The sequence below is a fragment of the Scyliorhinus canicula genome, chromosome 6, assembly GCF_902713615.1.
Source record: "Scyliorhinus canicula chromosome 6, sScyCan1.1, whole genome shotgun sequence".
In the NCBI taxonomy this organism is placed as follows: domain Eukaryota; kingdom Metazoa; phylum Chordata; class Chondrichthyes; order Carcharhiniformes; family Scyliorhinidae; genus Scyliorhinus; species Scyliorhinus canicula.
The window spans coordinates 173080642-173103032 of NC_052151.1; the positions used below are offsets into that span (position 1 = coordinate 173080642).

General features: G+C 48.4%; 1 protein-coding gene across 4 annotated transcripts in view; it reads left to right on the forward strand.

The window, feature by feature from the left end:
* Positions 1–22391, forward strand: part of LOC119967651 (muscular LMNA-interacting protein) — a 229085-nt gene that overhangs the window by 61022 nt on the left and 145672 nt on the right. For all 4 annotated transcript variants that reach the window (XM_038800451.1, XM_038800453.1, XM_038800452.1 and 1 more), the window contains one exon: positions 10502–10558. In XM_038800451.1, the coding sequence (XP_038656379.1) occupies positions 10502–10558 (57 nt within the window). The remainder of the gene's footprint in view (positions 1–10501; positions 10559–22391) is intronic.

A 22391-nucleotide genomic window follows, 5' to 3' on the forward strand; every position in this document is an offset into this window, starting at 1 on the left:
TGCTTTTTTACTGAACTGGGTTTGGACTCCGTGGACGGGATTCTCCCGTACCCGGCGGGGCGTGGGGTCCCGGCGGGATGGAGTGGCGTGAACCACTCCGGCGTCGGCTCGCCCCAAAGGTGCGGAGGGCTAGGCCGGCGGCGGAGTGTTTTGCGCCCCGCCGACTGCCGTGGAAGGCCTTTGGCGCCACGCCAGCCGGGGCCGAAGGGACTCCTCCGGCCGGCGAGAGTCCGCGGGTGCGCGGGAGCGTCAGCGGCTGCTGACGTCATCCCCGTGCATGCACGGGGTGGGGGGGGGGGGGTTCACCTACACATCGGCCATCACGGAGGCTGACACGGCCGACATGTAGGAAAAGAGTGCCCCCATGGGACAGGCCCACCCGCGGATCGGTGGGCCCCGATTGCGGGCCTGGCCACCGTGGGGGCACCTCCAGGTTCCGCCGGTAAGGGACCTACTCCAATTCACGCCGGCAGGACTGGCAAAAAATGGGCGGGACATCGGCCCATCGCGGGCCGGAGAATTCGGGCAGCCCCGGGGACCATTGAGTCGCGCCGGTCCCTGCCATTCTCCAAGGCGGGCAGCGCGATTCACACCTTTTGGGGGGTCAGAGAATTCGGAGGACGGCGGGGGCGGGAATCACGCCAAACCCCGGCGATTCTCTGACCCCCCCCCCCCCCCCGGGCCGGGTCGGAGAATCCCGCCTCTTGTCTTCTACAAAACCTAGTCAGCTCCATGAGCTAAAAAATGGAACTTGACTTTTTATTGTGCATTATTTTGTCAAAATCACTGAGGACTTTCAGGGATTTTATTATTCCTGTTTAGTTTGCAAAGTATCAGCTTGCACCAAACTTTTAGATGCAATAACACCTATTAGAATCCATTGACTGAAAATTAATAGTTATTTTTTCTCTTTTCTTATTCTGAAAGCCTTGACTTCTTGCTGGTGTAGGATTCCTTGGAGGTTGGGTCCCTCCAATGTCATCCCTATCAGCCTTTACTCGGATACGAGCCTTGATTGTAGATCTCAGACTTTTGACTACAACAGGGGAACTCGATCACCCTGTTCCTGTCCCCATGCACTTGCAGTACGAACTACTGAACAATGATCGGGAACAGAAATCTTGGTCTGTATTGTGTTCTTCAATTTGGGGACACCAACATCCCTTGTCCTGGCTGAGATGAACTAACTCAGCAAAACTGGGATTAACCCTAGGATCTTTTGATTTATATAATCAAGCAACTTGCTGAACCACCTGAACCACCACCAGAGTTCCGGGAATGCCATCTCTTTTACACTGACTCTCTTTCATTTGACCAAATGCAATTCATAATCAGAACTCCTGGTGCAGAGCTTCAAGCACTGAGGATGTTGATAGGAAATTTGGGCAAGGGAACTTCTTGTCTGTCCATATAAACTCTCATGCTAAGACAGAAACATATTCTTTTTTTTTTTAAATAATTTTTATTGAGAAATTTTGATTTTATACAACATTGACGCACCTTAGTAAAATACCGAAAATAACAATAATATTAACAATCATATACATTCGCCCCATCCCCATGAACAACCCAGCATTTTAACAACAACGCAAATTAACACACTATAAAGTTACAGAATAAGCACGACAATAATGCACCCCCCCCCCCCCCCCCCCCCCCCGGGTTGCTGCTGCTATTGACCCAGTTACCTATCTCTGAGCCAGGAAGTCCAGAAAAGGCTGCCATCGTTTATAGAACCCTTGTATTGATCCTCTCAGGGCAAATTTGACCTTTTCCAATTTTATAAATCCCGCCATGTCACTGATCCAGGTCTCCACACTTGGGGGCCTTGCATCCTTCCATTGTAACAGAATCCTTCGACGGGCTACTAGGGACGCAAAGCCAGGACACCGGCCTCTTTCGCCTCCTGCACTCCCGGCTCTACTGCACCTCCAAAATCGCGAGTCCCCACCCTGGTTTGACCCTGGATCCAACCACCCTCGACACCGTCCCCGCCACCCCCTTCCAGAATTCTTCCAGTGCTGGGCATGCCCAGAACATATGGGCGTGGTTCGCAGGACTCCCCGAACATCTGGTGCACCTGTCCGCACCCCCGAAGAACCTACTCATCCTAGTCCCGGACATGTGGGCCCGGTGCAGCACCTTAAATTGGATGAGACTAAGCCTCGCACATGAGGAGGAAGAGTTGACTCTCTCCAAGGCATCCGCCCAAGTCCCGTCCTCTATCTGCTCCCCGAGTTCCTCCTCCCATTTAGCCTTCAGCTCCTCCACTGACGACTCCTCCACCTCCTGCATTTCCTTATAGATGTCAGACACCTTCCCCTCTCCTACCCACACCCCCGAAAGCACTCTGTCCATCGTCCCCTGCGAGGGCAGCAAAGGGAATCCCTCTACGTCGCCTAGTAAACGCCTTTACCTGCAGGTATCTGAACATGTTCCCCTGGGGAAGGCCAAATTTATCTTCCAGTTCGCCCAGGCCCGCAAACCTCCCGCCAATAAACAGGTCCCTCAATTTGCTGATGCCCGCCCTTTGCCACCCCCTGAATCCCCCATCCGTGTTCCCCGGGATGAACCGATGGTTGCCACCCAGTGGAGCCTCCATCGAGCCCCCTGTTTCCCCCCGATGCCGTCTCCATTGTTCCCAGATTCTTAGGGTCGCCGCCACCACCGGGCTCGTGGTAAACCTCTTAGGGGAGAGCGGCAACGGTGCCGTTACCATGGCACCCAGGCTCGTACCTCTACATGACGCCATCTCCATTCTTTTCCACGCCGCCCCTCCCCCCTCCATCACCCATTTACGCACCATTGACACATTGGCAGCCCAATAGTACCCCAGAAGGTTGGGCAGTGCCAGCCCACCTCCATCCCTTCCTCGCTCCAGGAACACCCTCCTCACTCTCGGAGTCCCATGTGCCCACACAAAACTCAGAATACTGCTAGTCACTCTCCTAAAGAAGGCCCTGGGGATAAATATGGGCAGGCACTGAAAAAGGAACAAGAACCTCGAGCACTGTCATTTTGACGGACTGCACCCTCCCCGCCAACGACAATGGCAGCATGTCCCACCTCCTGAACTCCTCCTCCATCTGATCTACCAGCCTGGTAAAGTTATGCTTGTGGAGAGTCCCCCAGTCCCTGGCCACTTGCACCCCCAGGTACCTAAAGCTCTCCCCTGCCCGCCTAAGCGGGAGCCTACCAATTCCTTCCTCCTGGTCTCCAGGGTGCACCACAAACACCTCGCTCTTGCCTAAGTTTAATTTATAACCTGAGAAGGTCCCAAACTCGGCTAGTAACTCCATCACTCCCGGCATCCCTCCCACCGGGTCCGCCACATACAGTAACAGGTCGTCGGCATATAACGACACCCTATGTTCCTCTCCACCTCGCACCAAGCCTCTCCACCTCTCTGAATCTCTCAATGCCATGGCCAGTGGCTCGATTGCCAGTGCAAACAACAAGGGGGACAGGGGGCAACCCTGCCTGGTCCCTCGATAAAGCCGGAAGTACTCCGACCTCCTCCTATTCGTGGCCACGCACGCCATCGGGGCATCATATAGCAGCCTCACCCATCTAATAAACCCTTCACCAAATCCAAACCTCCCCAACACCTCCCATAGGTACCCCCACTCCACTCTATCGAAGGCCTTCTCCGCATCCAGTGCCACCACTATCTCTGCCTCCCCCTCAATCGCCGGCATCATAATGACATTCAACAATCTCTGCACATTCGTGTTCAGCTGCCTTCCCTTCACAAATCCTGTCTGGTCCTCGTGCACAACCCCTGGCACACAGTCCTCTATCCTGGTGGCCACGATTTTTGCCAGCACCTTAGCGTCCACGTTGAGGAGAGATATGGGCCTGTATGAACCACACTGCTGGGGGTCCTTGTCCTTCTTTAAAATTAACGAGATCAGCGCCCGTGACATCGTCGGGGGCAAAGTCCCCCCCTCCCACGCTTCATTGAGTGTTCGCACCAGCAAGGGGCCCACTAGATCCACAAACTTTTTATAAAATTCCACCGGGAACCCATCCGGCCCCGGTGCCTTCCCTGACTGCATCTGCCCGATCCCCTTAACTAGCTCCTCCAGCTCAATCGGCGCACCCAACCCCTCCACCTTCTCCTCCTGCACCTTCGGGAAAGAAAGCCCGTCCAGAAACCTCTCCATTCCCCTCCTCTCCCCCGTTGGCTCCGACCGGTACAGTTCCCCGTAAAAATCCTTGAAGACCTCATTCACCTCTACCCCCTTCCGCACCACATTCCCACTCTTATCTCTCACTCCAGCAATCTCCTTAGCCGCATCCCGCTTACGCAGCTGATGAGCCAGCATCCTACTCGCCTTTTCACCATGTTCGTACACTGCCCCTTGTGCCTTCCTCCACTGTGCCTCCGCCTTTCTAGTGGTCAGCAAATCAAATTTAGCCTGCAGGCTGCGCCTCTCCCCCAACAGTCCCTCCTCTGGTGCCTCTGCATACCTCCTGTCCACCTCCAGCATCTTTCCCACCAGTCTATCCCTCTCACTCCTCTCGCTCCTCTCCGTGTGCCCGGATGGATATCAGCTCCCCACGAATTACTGCCTTCAGGGCTTCCCAGACCATCCCCACCTGAACCTCCCCCGTATCATTCACCTCAAAGTACCCCTCAATACTTGCCCGGACCCTCCTACACACCTCCTCCTCCGCCAACAACCCCACATCCAACCGCCACAACGGACGCTGGTCTCGCACCTCTCCCATCTCCAACTCTATCCAATGCGGAGCGTGGTCGGAGATTGCAATGGCCGAATACTCGGCCTCCTCCACTCTCGGAATCAGTCCCCTACTCACCACGAAGAAATCTATCCGAGAGTAGACCCTATGTACGTGGGAGAAGAAAGAGTACTCGCGTGCCCTCGGCCTCACAAACCTCCATGGATCCACTCCACCCATCTGATCCATAAACCCTCTCAGTACCTTGGCTGCCGCCGGCCTCCTACCCGTCCTAGAGCTGGACCGATCCAGTGAAGGATCCAACACCGTATTAAAGTCCCCCCCTATGATCAGACCTCCCGCCTCCAGATCCGGGATCCGTCCCAACATACGCCTCATAAAGCCCGCATCGTCCCAATTTGGGGCATACACACTAGCCAGTACCACCTTCTCTCCTTGTAGCCTGCCCCTAACCATCACATACCTACTCCCCTTATCCGCCACCACCTCCGATGCCTCAAACGACACATTTTTCCCCACCAGAATCGCCACTCCCCGGTTCCTCACATCCAACCCCGAGTGGAAAACCTGCCCCACCCATCCCTTCCTCAGGCGGACCTGGTCCGCCACCCTCAGGTGGGTCTCCTGAAGCATTGCCACATCCGCCTTTAGCCCCTTCAGGTGAGCCAGTACCCTCGACCGCTTCACCGGCCCATTCAACCCTCTCACATTCCAGGTGACCAACCGGATCAGAGGGCATCCCGCCCCCCTCCCCCGTCGACTAGCCATAGCCCATCGACTGCCCGCCCCAGGCCAGCACCCCCTGCTCGACCCCGTCCCCATAGCGACAACCCCTCACCTCTGTCCCCCCAGCCCCCACCAGCTCCTTCTTGACCCTACCAGCAGCAACCCGGTATTCCCCTTTCCCCCCCTCCCTTCCCCCCCAGGCTAGGAACCCTCCCAGCCGCGAACCGTCCTCCATTGTACTTCCGTGGGTCAGCTAACTTCTGCTGACCCCGGAAACTCCCGCCAATAGCCCGACCCCTCCCGAAGTGGGATCATCCCCCAATCTATCCCTCCTCCTGGCACCGCTCCAGCGCGGGGAAGAACCAGTTAAGGCCCCGCCTCCCCCGTCACCATCTCCACCCCCCAGCCCCGCAGCACGGGAAACCAGAGGAAAGCCCGCGCTTTCGCACTGCCCCACCACACCCTTCTGACGCAGCTCCCAAATATCAGCCCCAGACAGAAACATATTCAATGATATGACATGGAAAGTGCATCCTCTCAAATGGATTCTAACCAGTATGCCCATTGCATAACCAACCTGACAAGAGATGACCGCAAGACTCTAGTAATGGTACTGGAAGATACTTTTATAGATTATGGCAATTGCACTTAAGTTTCTTGCAAACACAATGCAAGTTTTATTCAGGTGATGCTGCTCATACAATTCAAAGATGGAGAACTCAAGCCCTTACAAACACTCTGCTGATGTTTCACCAACAGGGATGTATTACTTAAATACATAAGACCCCTCCTCCTTTACTTATTTAGTACAAATAACAACTTTTCTTAATGTTCAAACAACAGACATTTCTTTGCACCATTATCTTTTTACGTTTATACAACTTAATAAGACATTGAGGCGGACATTTATTTATTTATTTCGGATTGCACTCAATATTCTGGAACCTGGCTACTCGAAACCTTTGAAATGTCTCCTGTTGTTAATACTTCCCGTGAAGATACTTCAGTGTCCGTCTCCATTGCGTTAAAGATTCCTCAGGGGCTGGTTTAGCACACTGGGCTAAATCACTGGCTTTTAAAGCAGACCAGGCAGGCCAGCAGCACAGTTCAATTCCCGTACTAGCCTCCCGGTACAGGCGCCGGAATTTGGCGACTAGGGGCTTTTCACAGTAACTTCATTGAAGCCTACTCGTGACAATAAGCCATTTTCATTTCATTTTCAGAAACAGAATCTGAATTTGTGCTTGGCCTCTGTTCAGAGGTATTAGAATTTCCAAAGGGAATACTTTTTGGGAAGTTTCAGCAATTTCACTTTGTGAAGCTAATAGTTGATCAGTATGATGTTGTCTAGCTTGCTCATAATCCACCTGTATGATTTATGATATTGGATCTGTTTTTGTTAGAAGAACAACATTCCTCATTTGTAGTGTAGCTTCTTACGAGCACTCGTTCTCCTAGAGTGAATATTTTCTTTTTAGAGTTTTGTTCCAACCTAGCAATCTGTGATTGTTGTTGTCGATTGACAATCTCTCAAGTATCAAGTGGTATCAAAAGGTCAAACTTTGTCCTTAGCTTCCTTTTGAAAAGCAGCATTGCTAGTCAACTCTGTGTCGTTGCAATGTGGTTTTTCAATATGATATCAAGAAGATATTCACTATTCTTGTGGAAGATAGTGGTTCCCATGGTAGTGAGGCCATGAAAGGTGATGTGCAAGATTGCACGATGTGAATTACAATGTCAAATTAATTCCTTGCATTGTTTGATGTAGAGTCAAACAGAAATTTAACAGAGCATTATATTAAGTCATTTACCTCTGTCACCAGATTCTAGATCTGAGAGAGAACATGTTTGTGAAACTTTGCGCATGATCTATTCAAAAGAATAAGCTTATACGCTGAATTGCCTTCGTTATATCTAATAGTTTCTTAAATTTTGTCTCTGACAAAGAATGTGAGTGTTTCTTTTCACTGCCCATGATCAGTACGTTTGTGTAAGAGGGGTGTATCACTCACTTACCCAGGCTGTTTGAAATGTGACTTCTCACCCACACTGTCTCACACACAGAAGATCCAGGAAAGGGTGCTGAGATATATTATGATCAATCAAAATCTTACTAATGGGGAGCCCCCTACCTCATGCCATCCCCTCACTAAATATTAATACCTTGCCGTCATGACGTCCCATCACCAAGGTACCCAACAGGTTTGGTCAGACGAGAAGCAGTCCTTCTGTAGGCGCAGTGGGGAGTAGAGATGCATTCCCAGGCCGTGCCTCTACACTGCATTGTTTACATAACACCAACATGGCAGTGCCAACCTGTGCCAGGGAACAGTGCTGGGGTGGGCCATCATGACAGGGCGGACTGATGGAGGGGGTGGGGGTTGGGGGTAAGGAGAGTGGACACTGAGGGTGGGGGAGGGGAGTGCCGGCTATTCTTTTGTAGTGTCGGCATCTGAAATTCTGGTGAGGATTATCGTGAGCATGGTAATTGGGGGGGGGGGGGGGGGGAATGGGGGAGGTGGAGGGGGGTGGCGCTACTCTATGATGGTGGCTGCAGCCATTAGACTGCAGCGCTGAGGGCGCCCAGATCTCTGTGGAGACATTTGCTGGCTCTAAGAGGCCTCACTCCACCAGAGTGATAGCGTAAACCAGTACTTTTCAGAGAGGATCAATATTTGGAGAGAAAGCTGGTCTGTGCAACACGTCAGTTTTCAGTCTGAGACCGGGACTTTGCAAAATACTGCCAAAATTCTACACCCAGTCTCTTTGTGTTTGAATAACCTATTTAATTTGCAATAATCTTTTTTGGAATTAGTTTCATGAAAGGGCATTGACACAATATCAGTCTGGAAGGTTCCATGTGGTCCCTCCTGAGATAAGGGAGCATTTTCAATCCACAGGACAAATCTGGTGGCTATCCTTTACAGCCTTCGTACAATTTTTTAAAATAAAAAGTCCACAGCATACTGGAACACGACATTTCTACTTCACAATTGTTTTTCCAAAAACATCAAGGAGCCAACTCAACTGTGTTGTTGATGCTAGATAACTGGGATAATAAACTAAAGTATGAAGCACATGGCAATACATTGGAATGTTCTGGAGAACACTGAATTGTGTATTTGCATTGTAGTAATTCCCGATCCCAAAACTCCCATTTCTATGTTCAAATATCTATTTGTTTTGTAAGTAGTAGTGATATTTTAAGGAGATTTATGTATGTCCACTCCAAATCTCTTCAAATCACATTTAGCTTCACCTCAATTGTTGTCTTCCGACGTTATCTATGTCAGCAATAAGTTTGGAGATCCTGCTTTTCAGTCATTCTTCAGTACGCTCAAAATATTGGTTAACAGTGATACAAACTGTGTTTCTCTGGTTGGCAATCAGTAGCTAGTGGTGTCCTTCAGGGATCCGTGTTGGGCCCACAATTGTTCACAATTTATATAGATGATTTGGAGTTGGGGACCAAGGGCAATGTGTCCAAGTTTGCAGATGACACTAAGATGAGTGGTAAAGCGAAAAGTGCAGAGGATACTAGAAGTCTGCAGAGGGATTTGGATAGGTTAAGTGAATGGGCTAGGGTCTGGCAGATGGAATACAATGTTGACAAATGTGAGGTTATCCATTTTGGTAGGAATAACAGCAAACGGGATTATTATTTAAACGATAAAATATTATAGCATGCTTCTGTGCAGAGAGACCTGGGTGTGCTAGTGCATGAGTCGCAAAGAGTTGCAACAGTTTACAGTTGCAACAGGTGATTAAGAAGGCAAATGGAATTTTGTCCTTCATTGCTAGAGGGATGGAGTTTAAGACTGGGGAGGTTATGCTGCAATTGTATAATGTGTTAGTGAGGCCATACCTGGAGTATTGTGTTCAGTTTTGGTCTCCTTACTTGAGAAAGGAGGTACTGGCACTGGAGGGTGTGCAGAGGAGATTCACTAGGTTAATCCCAGAGCTAAGGTGTTGGATTACGAGGAGAGGTTGAGTAGACTGGGACTGTACTCGTTGGAATTTAGAAGGATGAGGGGGGATCTTATAGAAACATTTAAAATTATGAAGGGAATAGATAGGATAGATGCGGGCAGGTTGTTTCCACTGGCGGGTGACAGCAGAACTAGGGGACATAGCCTCAAAATAAGGGGAAGTAGATTTAGGACTGAGTTTAGGAGGAACTTCTTCACCCAAAGGGTTGTGAATCTATGGAATTCCTTGCCCAGTGAAGCAGTTGCGGCTCCTTCATTAAATGTTTTTAAGGTAAAGATAGATAGTTTTTTGAAAAATAAAGGGATTAAGGGTTATGATGTTCGGGCCGGAAAGTGGAGCTGAGTCCACAAAAGATCAACCATGATCTCATTGAATGGCGGAGCAGGCTCGAGGGGCCAGATGGCCTACTCCTGCTCCTAGTTCTTATGTTGTTATGTTCTGAACTCTTCACTTGTGCTAAAGGGTAGCACGGTAGCACAGTGATTAGCACTGTTGCTTCACAGCGGCAGCTGTCAAACCCGGGTTTGATTTACGGCTTGGGTCACTGTCTGTGTGGAGTCCGCACATTCTCCCCGTGTATGTGTGTGTTTCCTCCGGGTGCTCCGGTTTCCTCCCACAAGTCCCGAAAGACATGCTGTTAGGTAATTTGGACATTCTGAATTCTTCCTCTGTGTATCCAAACAGGCGTCCTAGTATGGCGACTCGGGGCTTTTCACATTAACATCATTGCAGTGTTAATGTAAGCCTACTTGTGACAATAAATATTATTAAAAAATTAATTAATTAAAAAAGTATAGTTAACAGCTAAATTGTATGTTACGATACAATGGTGCCTCACATAATTAGCACAACAGAATGTCAATTTGGAGTCACCGATATACAAGCCCACACCGTGACATTTTAAGACCAGGAATTCTTCAGTGCTTGCATAAAGCCCACTCAGTAACTGACAAAAATAGAACTTGTCAGTGCAGTCCTCTCATGCGGCCTCAGCATTACTTGTGCACAAATTATTATTCCTTGCACTCGGCTTGTTATTTCTTTTTTCCTTTCTGCTCACTGTATTTCTTCCATTCAGCTGGGAAACGAAGATCGTGCTGTGAGTTTAACACCAAGTCTCCAAGCTACAAAGCAGGTGAGAGTTTGAATAAATCTTTATTTTGATGTGATTTGCTTCTTCGCTAATACTTTGACCATCGTTATTTTGAGTGGCGAAAGTAAGCTTCTTTCTGTCTGTTCTATGGGATGTGTTTTGTTTACCTTGCCTTATTTTTTTTAAAAAGAGCAATGAAATGCCACGTAACCAAGCCATAAATTATAATGTTCCACAGTCACTTGTTAACATTAACTATTTAGTGATTGACAATAGTCTCCATGCAAGATATCTGTGCATTGGCTACCTTGGGAGCTTTGAGTAAAAGTTTGTCGAAAAATGAAGCTGGAGGTGAAAAGAATTGCAAATGTCTGAAATCAAGACAGAAATTTCTGGAAAAACACAGCATTTCAGTCAGCAAGTGAGATGTTCTGGTTGGAATCGTTCGTGATGTCTGAGATGTTGTGACCTATTGTCTGTTTCCAGAAACGTGTTGTTTTGTTTTGAGTTGTCGTTACTGAATTTTCAGGAGTTGAGATGAAGAGAATTTTAACTTGTGATGGTAGAAAAAGGGTGGTGGTAGATTGGTTGCCGATTATAAACCTTGCCTAATTTATTCCATTGATAGATGGAAAGAGAGATCCGGTCGTGGTGTAACGGGTGGTCAATTCACTTCTGCTCATTTTCTGGCAAAAGTTGTAACTAGGCCGAGTCTTTTATTATATTTCACTACGGAGGAATACATTACTGCATTAAGGATTACTGTCATGATTGTGTCTGTTTAGGGGGCACTGTATGTTGAATGATTGAAGCAATATCTCCTTGGTTGAGTTAGGGAGCAAGGGTTGAAAGTGGGGATGTATCTTGTCGGCCATCAAAGATTTAATTGCTTGCAAGATTCTTCCCTGATGATGGGTAGTGGCTGTTGCTGCTCTGTCTAAAATGAGATTTGGGAGGGAGCATCACGGTGAGTAAGCCTCCAAAAATAGAATCCAGACTGCTAGGAGCTTTGCTAACTTGACCCAAGGCCAATATTATTTGGATTAGAAGTGTTCCATGGGTGTTTCAGCTGCATGGCTATGAGCAGGAGCAGCAATGTATTATTTTGTTCATTTGTGTACTGCACGAGATGCTCCGGCCCCGATGGGTTGACCCACTCCACAATAAGATGGGTTCTTTGGACTTGAAAGACTTCACGTGGTTCTTATTGTCTCGTGGCTGGAATGGCTGAATGCAAAGTATGACCCGAATAGGAGAGGACTCCATTCACTATTGCCCCTAGGGGGCAGCACGGTGGCGCAGTGGGTTAGCACTGCGGCCTCACGGCGCTGAGGTCCCAGGTTCAATCCCGGCTCCGGGTCACTGTCCGTGTGGAGTTTGCACGTTCCCGTGTTTGCGTGGGTTTCGCCCCCACAACCCAAAAAAATGTGCAAGCTAGGTGGATTGGCCACGCTAAATTGCCCCTTAATTGGAAAACAATGAATTGAGTACTCTAAATTTATTGGAAAGAAAACTATTGCCCCTATAGCAGTCATACAGTCTTAAGTTTACATAAATGCTAACTAACAATATTTTATGAGGACATTTATGGTAGAATATTCCCAGGCCCAGTGGGTTCTGATGCTTACATACTGGGGAAATTAACATCCAGTCAAATTCCAATGTCACCCTGGCCTCATCCACTTTTCCTTGAGTTCGGATTAAAGGCGAGCAGGAAACCCCTTGGACCTGTCATGCAAGTAATTAGGAAGTGGTTGTGGAAAGCAATAAGGAAAAAAAGACTTGTTTTAACTCTAAATCCTGGACTTTCCAGCCAAGGGATCTGTTTGTCGACCTGCCAGCAACTCACCAGGGTTACCAAGCTGAGTGCACAGCAGGAAGAGCTTTTTCAGTGAAACTGACAGCCTGCACAAGTATTGCTCCAGCCATTGCTATTGAGAGACTCAAAGCACCTCTTTATTCTGAGAATGCTTTCATTACTTGACAGGTGATTTGTAGCTCAGTGGAAGGCACCTTATCCATCGAGAACTTCTCTCACCTTTAGCTACACTTACCTGCTGCCAACCTTCAGCATGGCATGCCACACTATTTTCCACTAAGATGAAGAACAGAGACTCCATCAACACACAACAGCAACAGGAGAAACTCTAGAAACAGGACCAGCTTTTGTTATTCATTCATGGAATGTGGGTGTCATTGAAGCCAGCGTTTATAGCACATTCCTAATTGCCCTTGAGAAGATTGCCTTTTTGAACCACTGCAGTCCATGTGGTGTAGGTGTAGGGAGTGAAAGAACTGCAATATAGTTCCATTCAGGAATGTGTGAGATTTAGAAGGGAATTTCGATGTGATGGTTTTTCCTAACAGTAGAGGTCGTGGCTATGAAAAGTGCTGTTAAAGGAGTCTTGGCGAGTTGCGCCAGTGTATCACTGTGCACCACTTGTGGAGGGAGTGAATGTTTAAGGTGGTGTATGGGGTAACAGTCAAGAGGGCTGCTTTGTCCTGGATGGTGTCAAGCTTCTTGTGTTGTTGGCGCTCCACTCATCCAGGCATGTGGAGAGTATTCCATCACACTCCTGACTTGTAGTTGATAAGACAGGCTTTGAGGATTTGGGAGGCATGTTATTTATTACGGAATTCACAGTCTCTGACCTTCTGTTGTAGCCACATTACTTACCTGGCTGGTCCAGTTAAGTTCCTGGCCAATTTACATAGACTTTTTTTTTTACATAGAATTTACAGTGCAGAAGGAGGCCATTCGGCCCATCGAGTCTGCACCGGCTCCTGGAAAGAGCACCCTACCCAAAGTTAACACCTTCACCCTATCCCCATAACCCCACCCAACACTAAGGGCAATTTTGGACACTAAGGGCAATTTATCATGGCCAATCCACCTAACCTGCACATCTTTGGACTGTGGGAGGAAACCGGAGCACCCGGAGGAAACTCACACAAACACGGGGAGGATGTGCAGACTCCGCACAGACAGTGACCCAGCCGGGAATCGAACCTGGAGCTGTGAAGCGATTGTGCTATCCACAATGCTACCGTGCTGCCGTGGTAACCTTAAGGATAGTTGATAGTGAAGGATTTTACAGTGGTAATGCCATTGAATATCCTGGGGAGATGGTTCGATTCTCCCTTGTTTGGGATGGTCATTGCCTGGCACTTATGTGGCCTGAATATTACTTGCCACTTATCAGCCTAAACCTGAATGTTGTCCAGGTCCTGCTGCATATGGACATGGACTGTTTCAGTATCTGAATAGTCACAAACGTTATCGACACAGTGGAATCATCAGTAAGCATCCCAACTTCTGACTTTATGACAGGAACATCATAGTTGAAGCAGCTGAAGATGACTGAGCCTGGTACACGACTCTGAAGAACTCCTGCAGCAGTGTTCTGGGGCTGAGATGATTGGCCTCCAACAATCACAATCATTTTCCCTTGTGCTAGGTATGACTCCAACCAATGGAGCGTTTCCCCCTGATTCCTCTTCAATTACACGAAGGATCCTTGATGTCACACTTGCTCTAATCCTGCCCTGTGTCAAGGGCCATCACCTCAGATATTCCGTTCATTTTCCATACTTGGAACAAAGTCTGGAGCCAAGTGGTTGTGGTGTAAGCCAAACTTTGTAGCGATGGGCAACTTATTGCTGTGTAGGTGCTGCTTGATAGTACTGTCGGTAATGCCTTCCTTCACTTTGCTAATGATCAAGTTGATGGGGCTTGTCCTGCTTTTTTGTGTACAGGACATATCTGAGCAACTTTCTACATTGTTGGGTAGGTGCCAGTGTTGTATCTGCACTGAAACAGCTTGGCTAGGAGGGCATCTAGTTCTGAGGCATGTATTCAGTATTATTGCTGGAATGTTGGCAGGGTCAAACCTTTGCTGTATTCATTGTGTTGGGTTTTCATGATATCATGCGGAGTGAAAATGGCTGATGACTGGCACCTATGATGCTGGGGAACCTCACGAGGATGCCAAGATGGGTCATCCACGTGGTTGAAGATGGCTTGCAAGTGCTTCAGTCTTGTCTTTTGCATTGATGTACGGGGCTCCCCATAGTTGAAGGTGGGAACTTTTGGAGCCTCCTCCTCCAGTTTGTTATTTAATTGTCACCACCATTCAAAGCCTTACCTCCTTTCACCAGACAGAAGGGATGGACACAGAGATCCAGGTGGAAGGAGGCAAGACCCCTAACACAGCGTTTACAGGCAGCAGATCAGCTCTTGACATGGCTGAGCACTTGCACCTCAATAGGCTGAGGCTGTCATGGCTGGCCACGAGATATCACAAAAGAAAACCTCAAATCTAGGGCCAATTATATTGACTGACATTTCCTTTTGCTGCCATCGAATAAAATAATGTAAGCCTAAGGACAGAACTACCTCAGAAAGCATGTTTATGACAGAACTTTGGGGGAGGGAGGAGGTGGGAGAGGGTTTACCATTTTTCCTTGTAAAGTTTGTGTCCCTTCAAGACAGAATATCTAACATACATCTGATGCAATTGTTTCCCAGTATTTTAACATTTGAGGAAATGTTTTTCTTAATCTGTCAAAGAAGGTTTGAAATACCTTTTTGCAAATTGTTCTTTTTTCTTATTTGAACCTATTTTCTTTTGTACTCCTCAAAATGAATGACACACCAGCTAGGTTATGCCAATTTTGTCTTTTCCAACTGGAGGCTCCATTTCACATCTAATATTTTAGCTCACAAAGACCTGAGGTCATTGTACTTTCTACAGTCTCTCCATTTGAGAACTGTTCAGTGTGAACCTACACTGGAACACATCACATTAGCAAACAATTGCACTAAACAACATTGCCAGTTGTCAGAGCGTTCGTGATTCTGAGTTTTCGAAGGCAGCAAGAGTTCCGTGCAGAATCACAAACACTTCTTGGGCTGAATTTTCTCTGGAAATTGTAATCAGAAAGGTTTTTTCTTTTGGAATAGAAATGACACTGCAGGGTTTAAAAGGTGAACATTAAATAGGAAGTATATTGCAAATAAAAGGCGAGAAATTAGAGAACAACCTTGCTTTTAACCAACTGCCAGATACAGTGTATGCAAAGATTATACTATCCTCCCAAGGTTGAAAATAGTGAGGGTTTTGTTATTTGGGGGGCAGTGGGGTTGGGGGAGGGGGGATTGGCGTCTACCCCTGAAAAGGTAAATTGGGTGTTTTGGTCCTTCTATGAGGGGCTTTATAAGTTAGATACATCGAAGGACGTGCAGGGATGCTGAGGATTTTTAGAGGGATGGTGTTTCCCCAGGTAGAGGAGAAATTGCGGGAGGATTTTGAGATACCGTTGGGGTTGGAGGAGGTGCTCACGTCTTTGGGGAAAATGCAGACAGGTAAGATGCTGGGGCAGATGGGTTCCCGGTAGAATCCTATAAGACCTTTGTTGATCAGTTGGCCTCATTAGTGTTGGAGATGTTTTTTTAAAAATATTTTTTATTCTCCTTAGTAATGAATGTAATGTCAATCCCCATATCAATAACAACGATCCTATCCTCCCACCAAACACCAAACATTAGCCTGCATGTTAACATAAACAAATGACAAAAAGGAATCGGGAATCACCCATAGACACCATTAACACACACAGAACCCCTCCCCCAAACCCTCCCAGCCCTACCCACCCCTAATGCTCGATGTGATCCAATTTTCGAAAGTGCAAAATGAATAACGCCCATGAATTGTAGAACCCCTAAAACCTTCCCCTCAGTTCAATTTGACCTTTTCACGCGTCAAGAATTCCAGCAGGTCCCCCCGCCACACCAGGGCACAGGGTGGAGAGGTTGATCTCCACCCTAACCGGATCCGCCTTCAGGCGATCAACGAGGCGAAGGCTACAACATCATCCTCCTCGCCCATTTCCAACCCCGGATGATGATACCCCGAATATGGCCTCCCGAGGACCCGGGTCCAGTTTCATGTGCACCACTTTAGAGATTACCCTAAACAGCTCCTTCCAGTAATCCTCCAGCTTTGGACAGGACCAAAACATATGAACGTGGTTTGCAGGGCCTCCCCCGCAACGTTCACACACATCTTCTACCCCTTCAAAGAGCCGGCTCATCCTTGCCCTTCTGAGGTCCGCTCTATACACCACCGTCAGCTGTATCAGCCCCAACCTCGCACACGAGGTGGAGGCGTTCACCCTCCGGAGCACCTCAAACCAGAACCCCTCCTCCATACCCCTTCCCAACTCTTCCTCCCACTTTGCCTTGATCCCCTCTAGCAGCGCTTTCTCTTCCTCCAAAATAGCCCTGTAAACCGCTGATACTACCCCCTTCTTTAATCCCCTGATGTCAGCACCTCCTCCAGCAATGGGGAAGCCGGCTCTACTGGGAAGCTCGATATCTCCTTTTTGGCAAAGTCTCGAACCTGCATGTATCTAAATATTTCCCCTTGCTCCAGCTCATACTTCGCTCCCAGCTCCTTCAATCCCGCAATATGACCCCCAAGAAACAAATCTTTTAGTGTCCTAATTCCTTTCTCCTCCCATCTCCGAAAATTTCCATCCCACTTCCCTGCCTCAAATCTATGGTTACCCTGAAGATTTCTCTTGACCCTGCCCCCAACCCGAAGTGCTGTCGAAACTGCCTCCAAATTCTCAACGAAGCTATTACTACCAGACTCCCTGAGTATCTCCCCGGAGCCGTCGGGAGCGGCGCTGTTGCTAGAGCCTTCAATCCTGACCCCCTACCCAAACTCTCCTCCACTCTGACCCATTGGGAGTCAACCCCTCTGACCCAGCAAATTCACGGCAGCACATTAATTTTAACCGCCTGTACCTGACCCGCCAGTGACAGAGGGAGACCATCCCACCTTGCCAGATCATCTTTCACCCTCCCCACCAAACTAGAAATGTTGTACCTACGGAGCCCCTCCCCAATCTCGAGCAACCTGCACCCCCAGGTATCTAAAGTGAGTCACTGCCTTACGGAATGCTAGCCCCCCCCCCCCCCCCCCCCCCCCCCCCCACCCCTGCACCCACCCCTGGCCGGGACACCACAAAATATTCACTCTTGGTTAGATTTAATTTTCACCCCGAGAAAGACCCAAACACCCGAAGCAGCTCCAGTATTCCCTCTATTGACACACTTGGTTCCGACACGTATAATAACAAGTCATCGGCATATAAGGCCACCCTATGCTCTATTCCCCCCCCCCTGCACTATCCCTTTCCACACCCCTGAAATTCTTAATGTGATGGCCAATGGCTCAATCGCGAATGCAAACAGCACGGGGGAACATAGGACACCCCTGCCTGGTCCCATGGTGGAGAGGAAAGTATTCTAAGCTGATGTTATTTGTGCATAAACTTGCCCTTCGCTCCTTATATTGTAGCTTTACCCAGTCCACAAATCTGGGTCCAATTCCAAACCACTCTAGAACTGCCATCAAGGACCCCCATTCTACCTGGCCAAATGCTTTCTCGGTGTCCAATGCCATAGCCACCTCTGTTTCCTTCCCCTCCGTCGGTGCCGGAACGACGTTCAATACCCTCCTAATGTTCAAAAAGAGCTGCCTCCTTCTCACAAACCACGTCTGATCTTCATCTATCACCTTCGGGAAACACTCCTCTAGCCTACCCGCCGGTACCTTCGCCAATATCTTTACGTCCATATTTAAAGGTTATATACGACCCACACTCCATCGGATCCTTATCTTTCTTAAGTAACAGGGAAATCAATGCCTGTCCCAAAGTTTGTGGTAACACCCCCTTCCCTATCGCCTCCTCAAACGTCCCCACCATCAGCGGTACCAGCTTCTTTCTGAATTTTTATAATATTCAACCAGAAACCCATCCGGCCCTGCCACCTTGCCGACTGCATTCTCCCAATCGCATCTTTTATCTCCTGCTCCACTATCGGCCCCTCTAATGTAGCTCGGTCTCCCTCCCCTAATCTCGGGTACTCCAGCCCATCTAGAAATTCCTGCATCTCCCGGCCTCCCCCAGGTGGCTCTGACCTGTACAGCCTCTCATAGAATTCCTTAAAGACCTTGTTAATCTGATCCAGAGCTACCACCAACTTCCCTGCCCTGTCCTGCACCTGGACAGTTTCCCTTGCCGCAGCATCCCTATGGAGCTGAGCCGCCAACATACTCTGAGAAAAAATCGAAAAAATCTCACCCAGTATCGATCCACCCCCCCCCCCCCCCCAAAACTTGCTCGCCTCGTAGGCCCATCAAAACCTGCTAACCAGGCTCCAATGTCCGCAGCCCTCCTCTAACCTCACCTCCGTTCACTATCCAATTTTTGTTTGCTAGTGCGGGTAGTCCCCCTCTCCCCCAAAATGCACACTGTCCCCTCCCACCCAGTCCCAGAAGAAAAAGAAAAACAATCTAACCCATGCAATTCAATGAAATAACATATAACCGTTGCTACAAAAAAAAAGGATCAAAAAGGCCAATCAAACCAAACAAAAACTTAAACTCTATAACAAGGTGAAGTCAAATAAGTTACAATACAGGTCAGTGAAAAGAAAGTTATAACATTTATACACTTTCCAGCTCCCCATTCACGGTCCGCAATCTCTCTTCCAGCTCCACTCCTCACTTCAAAACCGTTTCAAAATAAAAATCTTTGGCGTTGTACGGCACCCTCAGCTTTGCCGGGTATACCATACCAAATCGGAGTTCCTTGTTGTACAGTGCCACCTTCACTCGGATGAACGCCGCTTGTCTCTTTACCAACTCCCCCGTCAAGTCCGGGTAATCCGAACTCTAGCACCATCCCACTGCACCTCCCGCTTCTGCTTCGCCCAGTTTAACACCTTCTCCTTGATGTGGTATTTATGGAAGCAGATAATTACTGCTCTCGGCTGCTCATTTATTTGTGGTTTTGGCCGTTAAGACCGATGAGCTCGGACCAGTTCATGCCGGGAGGGGTCTTCACCCTCCCCCATCAACTCCACCAGCCTCTTAGCAAAGTACTCAGTTGGCGTCGAGCCCTCTGCCCGTTCAGGCAAGCCCCCAATTCTCAGATTATTCCGCCTCGAGCAGTTCTCCAAGTCCTCTGGCTATGCTCAGAGTCCTCTGTTAACCTCCACCACCCTCTGTAGTTGGTCTCCCATCGAGGTGAGCTGGTCACTGTACTACGACATGGCCTCCTCCACTTCCTTCATCTTTTCACCCTGTTCTTTCACCTCGGCCGATGCCTTTACCACATCAACCCACACCAGGGCGATTGCCTCCTCCACCAATGATCTCAGTGCGACCGCCATCTCCTTCCTCAACGCCTACATGTGCCTCGCAAACTGCCTCTCCAGCTCCACAGCCATCACATCGGTCATACTTTCCACTGTAAGTAGTGTGGCCCCACCATGCGGTCCGGCATCCGCCATCTTGTCAGCGCTTTTACTGGTCCTCTCCTTGGCGACGAACCCGCATTTCCTCCATTCTTCACAGCTGTTTTTGGCATCCCTTAAGCACTTAGTATTTTCTCCTTCTTTCTTCAATCTCAAGATACATAAATAATAAAATAAATTTAAAAAAAATTAAACAGAAAAAAATTAGAATAAAAATAATAAATAAAACTTTTAAACTATTTTTTTTTTTCAAAAATCAAAGTTCAAAGCATCTCTTCTCCTGCGACCGGACTTCAAACATCCCAAACATTCATTTTCAGCGAGGCGCCATCTGGTGTGCGCTTCTCCCTCTCTACATTCGTGCTGGATTCAGGCCTTGCCTCAGGCCACGCTCCTCCCCCGCCACTTGCTTCGGGCTCAATGCCCCTGCTCTTCCGGTCTTGGGGCTCCAAACCGGCTCCCGTCGCCCGTCCCTTAGGCCCCAGCGGCCGAAGAAATCGCGACCGGCGAAACCATGGGGAAACCCCCGGAAAACACTGAAATGCCGCGGACCGGTGGGAGCCTCACTCCAACCAGTGTTGGGGATGTTTAATGACTCATTTGCACAGGATTCCCTTCCAGAGACATTGAGGCAGGCTTCAATTTACCTCCTTCCAACATAGGACAAGGACCCCACAGAGTGTGGGTTGTATCGGCTGATCTCTCTGCTTAATGTAGATGCAAAACCTCTAACCAACGCAGTTGTCCTCTGACACCATATTTGTTCGCATTGGCGGTGAAGCCATTGGCAATTGCCTTGAGAGCTTTGGACAAGTGGAGAGTAATTGTGAGGGGAGAGTAGAGCACAAGTTACCATTGTACGCTGACTATCTTTTATTGTATCTAAGGGATCTAGTCTGGTGAGGGCGAATGTGCAGAGATGCGACAGCCGTCCATTGTCTTTGGTGGGCCGGGTGCAAGTTATTAAGATGATCCAAGATTCATGTTTTTGTTTGAGTGCCTTTCAGGTTTTCCTGCTTAAAGCATTTTTCCGGGGGTAGAGCAGCCTGAGGGTTACATGGGCAGGGCGAACTCCTTGGATTCAGAGGGGGATCTTACAGCAGAAGGAGAAGCAGGCAGGGTTGATTGGTGCTGCCAAACCTGTTTTACTACTGGGCAGCCAATGCGGAGAAGATGTTAGTTAGTTCAGGGATCAGAAGGCTGCCTGGGTCTGGATGGAGTCGGAGTTGTGACTGGAGACGTTGGCTACAGCGTCTCTGCAGCTTGCTCCAGCAAAATATTTGTTGTGGTTAAAGATGTAGCAGCAGTTCCGCCAGCATTTTTGCAGGAATTATTTGCTCCAACTGGGGAACTTGATGCCACTTTCGGGGGGTGGAAAGGTAAGGGCCTGGATAGGGTAAAGGGCATTTTTGGAGGGTCGGTTTGCTGAAGTGCATGATAAAATAGGACTGAGTCATCACGGCTTCGTCAAGGGGAGGTCATGTCTGATAAATCTGTTAGAATTCTTTGAGGAGGTAACAAGGAAATTAGACAAAGGAGAACCAGTGGACGTGATTTATTTATATTTCCAGAAGGCCTTTGACAAGGTGCCGCATAGGAGACTGTTAAATAAGTTAAGAGCCCATGGTGTTAAGGGTAAGGTCCTGGCATTAATAGAGGGCAGACGGGCAGAAGGCAGAGAGTGGGGATAATGGGGTCTTTTTCAGGATGGCAGCCGGTGACTAGTGGTGTGCCTCAGGGGTCGGTGCTGGGACCACAACTTTTGCCAATATACATTAATGATCTGGAAAAAGGAACTGAAGGCACTGTTGCTAAGTTTGCAGATGTTGCAAAGTTCTGTCGATCACAGGTAGTATTGAGGAAGCAGGGGTCTGCAGAAGGATTTGGACCGGCTAGAAGAGTGGGCAAATAAGTGGCAGATGGAATACAATGTGGAAAATTGTGAGGTTATGCACTTTGGAAGGAGGAATGGAGGCATAGATGGGGAAATGCTGAGGAAATCAGAAGCACAAAGGGACTTGGGAGTCCTTGTTCATGATTCTCTCAATGTTAATGTGTAGACTAAGTTGGCATTTAGGAAGTCAAATGCAGTGTTTGCATTCATGTTGAGAGGGCTAGAATACAAGAGCAGGGATGTACTTCTGAAGCTGTGTAAGGCTCTGGTCAGACCCCATTTGGAGTATTGTGAGCAGTTTTGTGCCCCGTATCTAAGGAAGGATGTGCTGGCCTTGGAAAGGGTCCAGAGGAGGTTCACAAAAATGATCCCTGGAATAAAGAGCTTGTCATATGAGGAACGGTTGAGGACTCTGGGTCTGTACTCTTTGAAGTTTAGAAGGATAAGGGGGGACCTTATTGAAACTTTCAGGATACTGCAAGGCTTGGATAGAGCGGATGTGGAGAGCATGTTTCCACTTGGAGGAAATACCAGAACCAGAGGACACCAAAGGGACGATCCTTTAAAACGGAGATGAGGAAGAATACAGCTTTAACAAAGGGTCATTGGGATTCATAGAATTTACAGTGCAGATGGAGTCCATTTGGCCC